Genomic DNA, 7,227 nt, shown 5'->3' on the forward strand with positions numbered 1-7,227 from the left:
GGTAAAAAGGTAAAGGAACCCCTGACCATTAAGTCCAGTCGCGGACAACTCTGGCGTTGCGGTGCTCATCTCGCTTTACTGGCCAAGGGAGCCGGCGTTTGTCTGCAGACAGCTTCCGGGTCATGTGGTCAGCATGACGAAGCCACTTCTGGAGAAAAAGAGCTGCACACAGAAACGCCTTTTACCTTCCCGCCGGAGCAGTACCTATTTATATACTTGCACTTTGATGTGCTTTCGAACTGCTAGGTTGGCAGGAGCAGGGACCGAGCAACGGGAGCTCACCCCGTTGCGGGGATTCGAACAGCCGACCTTAGACTCCTTCATTGCAGGTTTTTAAGAAGTTGGATGCCTGTCAGGGATTCTTTAGCCAAAACCATAGCTATGGGACTAGCCACTGTCCCAGGTGAAGCCCCCAGAGGGGTCCCATTGCGGCTCTCAGGCTGTGTGTGTGTGTGTGTGTGTATGGAAATGCATGTGGGGTTTGTGTGCCAAACTAGGCATTTGACCCGGGTGGAACAACACCTAGTTTCATCCCTTTGTTAGCTAAATGATTTGTGTATTGCAGGGGGTTGGACTAGGTGTGCCATATTTATTTATTTATTGGAAGTGTTTATAGCCTACTCTTTATTGAACATTTTCAATCCCAGAAAAGGGAACAACATAATATAAATAAAGAGAGAAAAGTGATATACATGTATTTCAATTGTTTTTAAAAGCACTTGATCTATCTATCTACTGGATGAACGTTGCCTCAGGAGAGTGAGGAAAATTCTCAGGGATGATTCACACCCTGGCCAGCACTTTCTTGATCTCCTGCCCTTGGGCAGAAGATATAGAAACATGATTAGTCACACCAACAGGGTAAAGAACAGCTTCTATCCGTGGGCTGTTAGGCTGCTGAATGAAAAGATAACAACAGGGCAACTGACTTTTGGGTTTGGTGTGTGTGGTGTGTGTCAGTAAACAAGGGGAATTAAGATAAGGTTTCCAGATTTTTTTTCAATGAATCTGGGGGCACTTTTCAACTTCAATGGATTTTGTATGGGGACTAATTTGTAAATCCGGGGACCATCCCTGGGAAACAGGGATGTCTGGTAACCTTAAATTAAGACTAAGAGAGCTGAGTGGGGGTGCTCGTGTAATCTCACTGTATACAAGTTGTACAAGTGACAATAAAAACAAAAAAAATTCCTTCCAGTAGCACCTTAAAGACCAACTAAGTCAGTTCTTGGTATGAGCTTTCGTGTGCATGCACACTTCTTCAGATACACACGTGCATGCACACGAAAGCTCATACCAAGAACTGACTTAGTTGGTCTTTAAGGTGCTACTGGAAGGAATTTTTTTTGTTTTGACTATGGCAGACCAACACGGCTACCTATCTGTAAGTGACAATAAAGTATTTCAATCTACGTGGTGTACAAGGTAAAAATAACAGTGAACGTTCTCACTAAAACAAAAACACGAGACGCAAACAATACAACAGTAGTATAAGGAGAGGATGTTAAAAACCAATAAAAACAGGAGCTCTGGGTATTCAGACAAATCAAAACCTGGGCATTGGTTTTAGTGAAGCGTAGATATAGATGGTGAAATCAGAAGGGAGCTGAATGCCTGCAGCACTTAACACTGGCTGTTGCAAGGGCATTTCATAGCAAGCATAGACTGCAATATCCTCTGTTGTTCCTTTCCAGGTGCTATGCTGTGAGCAATGCTTAAACATTATCGTGCTTACTGACATCACAGCGGTTCACCCCTAAGTCCCAGGTCTGGTCCCTGACATCTCAGGGTCTGGGATGCTCCTAGAGCTGAAAGGGTCATCTCGTCCAACCCCCAGCAATGCAGGAATCTCAACGAAGGCATTCGTGACAGGTGGCCACCATAGCTTGGCAACCCCAATCGCGAACAACAAAAACAGCCCTCCTGGATCAGGGCAAAGGTTGCCCACCTAAGTCCAGCAACCTGCTTCTCACAGCGGCCAACCAGCTGCCCGTTACGGGAAGCCAGCAAGCAGGTGCTGAGCGCAGCAGCAGCAGCAGCAACTCGCCTAGCACTGAGCATCCCCAGCAGCTGATACACGTGGAACGTATGGAGGAAGCCGACCCGGAAGCTGCTCCTTCGTCCTCCACGGCTGATGAGTCTAAATTTTCCCCTCCGCGTGAGTCTACGGGCTGCCGAGTCCCCGCCCTCTCAGGACGGCCGTTGGGCGGCGCGCGGGGGGCAAGAGGAGAGAGGTTGCCGTTGCCGCCGCCGCCGCGCAGGCGCAGAAGGCGCTGCTGTGAGGCGGCCGCCAGAGAGGCCTGGCGCGCTAGGCGCCGGTGTGGGCGATGCTGCAGATGCGGGACTCGGTGGAAGGCGTCGGACCGGGCTCCTGCGAGGGCTCCGGGGGGGCGGCGCTGCTGGTGCCCGCGGCCGAGGCCGACGTGCCCTTCACGCCGACGGGGGAGCTGCCGCCCAGCTCGCCCTCCGCCTCGCTGCTGGCGCAGGCGCCGCCCAGGCAGACCCTGCGGCCCCTCAGCGTCCGAAACCCCACCCGGGGGGGCCGCCTCAAGGAGTACTTCGTCTTCCGGGTGAGGAGGGGGGAGGGAGCGGCGGACGCCACGCCCACCTCTCTGGCGCCCGGGAGCGCCTCTGCGGGTAGACTGCCCCTGTGGCTGGAGGCTCTCTTTGGAGAGGAGAGAGAAACGGTCACGCGATTCTGGGCGCGGTTAGGGGGATATTCTAGTGGGAAACCCTGGCTTGGAGGCTCTGGAATGGAAGAGGAGCGCCGAATCGTAGAGTTGGAAGGGACCCTGAGGGTCATCCAGTCCAACCCCCTTGCAATGCAGAAATACGCAGCTGCCCCACACGGGGATCGAACCTGCCCCCTTGGTATCGTCAGCAGCTGAGCTATCCAAGGACACATAATTTTGGGTGGTGGCGTGGGGATATTTGTTGGGGTTGAGACTGCCGTTATATGGAGAAGATGACAGAGAGAAATTCACTTTTGAAATGAAAATATATTTGGGCAGGCCGCCCCTGTGGCTGGAGGTTCTTGTTTGGGAGGGCAGAAGAGAGGAGACCAAAGGACATATAATTTGGGGCGGTGAGGAATATTTAGCAGGGAGTACATTGCAACTGTGGTGAGAAGACAGACAAGAGAAGGAAATCAATTTCCAAGAGAAAGAATGTCATTCTAGGGGTAGACTGCCCCTGTGGTTGGAAGCTCTGGGAAGCAGACAGGAGAAAGGGGCATGTAATTTTTTGGGTGGGGGGAATATCCTGGGGTAGACTGCAATTGTGTATGGGGGCTCTGTTAGGGGTGAAAAGATGTCAATATTATTCTAACTGGGGGAAATTTATTTCCATTTTGTTTTAATTTAGCCAGGAACAATAGAGCAGGCAGTGAACGAGATACGAGTGGTGGTGATGCCCACTGAAGATGGAGAAGTGCAGAGTGTATGGCTGCTGACTGAGTAAGTAGCAGATCTGATATGCAGTTTCAGTGCAGTTTCCCTCCTTTCATTCTTTACAACAAAACAGCTGAAACTTAGGAGTGGTGGTTCAATTAACATCAGAAAAGCAAGCCAAACTGCATTCAGAAGATCTTGTGATCTGGCAGGAGAAGTCTTTATAAAATTATTGACTGCAACCACTTTAAAAGAAGCACTTGACCATGCCACCCCCAGGCCTCCCAAAAGCAGGGTGAGATGTAAACAGAATGACCAGGCGCAGGAACCAGACTGACTTGTTTTGATCCAGGCAGTAAGGCAGGGGTGGGAAACCACAAGCCCAGAGGCCAAAGGTGACTCTGCAGGCCTCTCCATTTGACCCTCAGGACTCTCACAAGCCCCACTCCTTGCATGTTCTTGCCTGGCTAGAATTTTTATTGAACTAAGATCTGGACAGGGGTAGAGTACACAGACCTATTCACTTTTGCAGAGCTGGAATGTATGGTTCAAAGATAAGGATCATATCCATTGCTCTGCCCACTTTTGCCTCTGCCTTAGAAGGTGCAAGGGTGGCCCACAAGCAATGCTGTAGAAGAGGTACTGGTGAATTATCACTCCATACTTCTTGATTACAGGATTAGCTAACCATGCCACAAACCTTTTAGTGTGTATCTAACTGCAGTAAAAATAGACTTTCAATTTAAACTGGGATGGTCATGCGTACGAATAATTTATTTCTTAAAAGCCCTCCTTACTTTATCATCTGTGTTTAGTTTAGGGAGATAAACCATGCTAACTCATCTTTATTTATTTCCCCCCCTTTCCAGAATTGATCACTGGAACAATGAGAAGGAGCGCTTGGTTCTCATTACTGATTGGTCCCTTTTGATCTGTAAATATGACTTCATCAGCCTGCAGTGCCAGCAAGTGACCAGAATATCACTTAATGCCGTTGATACAATTTCCATTGGAGAATTTGAGTTTCCTCCTAAATCACTGAACAAGTGGGTTCTGGTTCTGTTTCCTGTTCTTTGTTTTGTCTGTCTTGTAAATCCCACAGCATTATAGAAGACTTGCAGTTGTTAGCTCCTGTCTTTTGTAGATATGGACTTTAGAAGCTTTTTGCTTAAGCTTCTAGCTTCCATATCTTCATTTAAGCTCCTCATGCATCTTTAATTACTACAAAAGCTATCAGGTTTCACAGTGTAACATATTTTTATATAGGCTGTGTGTCATTGCTTTCCCATAAAAGTTTAAATGGTTGCAGGGTTCACAGAAACTGCATGGCTGAAGGGGGAGCTTGAGTGAGCATACAATCTTTCCCTTTTTCAGACGAGAAGGCTTTGGAATCAGAGTCCAGTGGGATAAACAAAGCCGTGCCTCCTTCATAAATAGATGGAACCCATGGTCCACAAATGTGCCATATGCCACCTTCACGGAACATCCGATGGCTGATGCTGATGAAAAGATTGCATCTCTTTGTCAAGTAAGGTGTTGCCATATGTACATTCTTTGGGTGACTTTAGTCAAGGTCAAGTTCTTTATGTAGAAATCATAACAGAACTTTAGTAAGGTACCACTGTACATAAGACAGACCAGCATCCTACACTTTGTCCTTTCTGAGGGTTTGATGGAAGTGTAAAGGCTTGATTTGGAGGAGAAGGAGCTGGGATTGATTTTAGCTGCCTTGATATTATTCTCCATTGCTACTGACCCCTTCTCCACTGGCCTTTAGAAAAAATAATGTGTGTCTTTGGTTTTCTTAGCACAAAATCCACACATCTAAGCATACAGGCAAAGGACAGTTGTTTGGTTTACTTCCAAAAAAGGTTGACAAGAGTTTGCAGTAGACAACTTGATGCCAACTGAAAGGTCTTGAGACTTTCAAATATATAAATTTGTAGGTACATCTAAGGTTCTGGACCTATCCTGTGAGGGTCATTCTTTTATACTGCAGATACTCTTGCTATGCCAACAAACTGCTCTTGAGTGTCCTCATGGTTTCAAAAGTAACTTGCCATATGGCACAGAGGGATGCTGTTTGAGAAACAAGCCCTATTCCAAAGTCCCATTGGCTGTGCTAATTGTATGGCTTCTTCCATCCTTCTGTTATGGAGTTAGAATGAAACCTGTTATTTCATGGCACACTTCTGGTGAGGGGTTTAAAAAAGCACTTGAGCCATTTGCAGTTAGTTGTTCACAGATACAGAAGTTCTGCAGTGTTGGTTTACTGACTATCGTGATTTTAGTCTAATTAACAGGTATGGTTTGTGTTTGTTTTTTAAGTTGGAGAACTTCAAAACTCAACTGATCCAAGCTGTGAAGAAGGCCCACAAGGAGTGCCCTCTGCCTGGGAGGGCAAATGGAGTTCTGCTGCTGGAGCGCCCTCTTCTCATTGAGACCTATGTGGGATTAATGTCTTTCATCAATAATGAGGCCAAGTTGGGCTATTCAATGACAAGAGGCAAAATTGGATTTTAAAAGTCTGCTTCCAAAAAAAGGGTGGAGAGATCACTGCCTATCAACTCCCTGGAAGAAAGAGAGAGAGAAGAACATATAGAGGAGTTTCCAGCTCATCTAACAAGTCTTGCTTGTCATAAAATTCATTTGGTGAGTCAAATAAATATTCCAATGAAAAGTTCTTTCCCTCCGTCAGTGTGTCTCAAGTAAGCCACCTGTATATTTTGAAGCATGGTTTCATTTTTAACTCTTATCAGTAAACATATTACTTTTGCAAGTGTCATATTTACGTATGCTTGAGGTTCTGTTTTGCAGGGATAAAAGTTCTCTCTCCATTTAAAGAGAGCACCTGTCGATTTGACAGGTTGTGAACTGTTTTGCTAATGTGATTATTTTGTCAGAACCCAAGTTATTTTCTGTTAATCTTTGGAGACTGCACATTTGAGTGGAAATGTGGTTGAGTGATGGTAGTTGCCTTTAATAACCTTCTATAGTCAGATGCAAATGCATCTAGCTACAGCTTCTCGATGCAGTCAGATATCCAAAGAAGTCTCACTGTGAACACACAAGCAGCAGTGTCTGATTTTTATATTAACTTTTGCCACATGGGATCAAGTTTTTTTTTTATCTTACAAGAAAAGGGAATTTTTGATTAGCTTTCTACTTTGTTTTAATCTAAACTAGATGAATAGCACCAAAGTACCTCTCTAATAAGAGGGCTAGGAGAAAAGCCTATGGACATTTCCTTAAAACTCGACAAACCTGTATCTCTTAAAAGTCAAGTATATAGAGACTTTCTGCTCTATTGCATGAATAATGTTCTGTGGCTGGGATCCAAAGGGCCATGTGAGGTTTGTGCATAAGGATTTATCGGAAACTCCTCATATCCTTCCTCCAAAAAGGTACCCCCAAAGGTCACGGATTTTTCCAGGTGGCATTCAATGAGATAAGATGCTGCCAGAAGGGAGGAAATAGCAACCATGCCAGCCCTCCCAGTGCCTGTACATGAGCTTTGGCTCCCAGCCTGTGTCACCTTTGCTGGTTGAATCTTTCTATGCTTACTGAAAGTTTGTCACTAATATGCAAGAAATTCTGCTTTGGTACTGGTAATCCAATGTTTTATAGTGCTTATTTCTCTGAACCATTTTTTTCTCTCTCTGAAATTTTGTGTCAAAATATATGGTGCTGGAATGGAACCGAATGCATGACCTTTTTTTGTCTTAAGCAAGGTATATTTAAGCTTAATAAACTTAAAGTAAATGTGAATCTTAACTGTTATTTATTCCTTGTGGCTGGGTCAAAGGTCGGGCAGGGAGGAGCAAACAATTGTTTAATT

General features: G+C 45.7%; 2 protein-coding genes across 2 annotated transcripts in view; both read left to right on the forward strand.

Moving 5' to 3' along the window:
* MRPS16 (mitochondrial ribosomal protein S16) overlaps positions 1 to 7,227 on the forward strand; it is a 234,204-nt gene that overhangs the window by 58,731 nt on the left and 168,246 nt on the right. The window lies entirely within an intron of this gene.
* TPRG1L (tumor protein p63 regulated 1 like) lies at positions 2,195 to 7,157 on the forward strand. Its single transcript, XM_083752836.1, has 5 exons — positions 2,195 to 2,570; positions 3,364 to 3,455; positions 4,259 to 4,435; positions 4,764 to 4,917; positions 5,718 to 7,157. The coding sequence occupies exons 1-5, from the start codon at positions 2,328 to 2,330 to the stop codon at positions 5,910 to 5,912; spliced, it is 861 nt and encodes a 286-aa protein (XP_083608962.1). The 5' UTR covers positions 2,195 to 2,327; the 3' UTR covers positions 5,913 to 7,157.

The sequence above is a fragment of the Podarcis gaigeae genome (genome assembly GCF_964106915.1).
Source record: "Podarcis gaigeae genome assembly, chromosome: 8".
Classification (NCBI taxonomy): Eukaryota; Metazoa; Chordata; class Lepidosauria; order Squamata; family Lacertidae; genus Podarcis; species Podarcis gaigeae.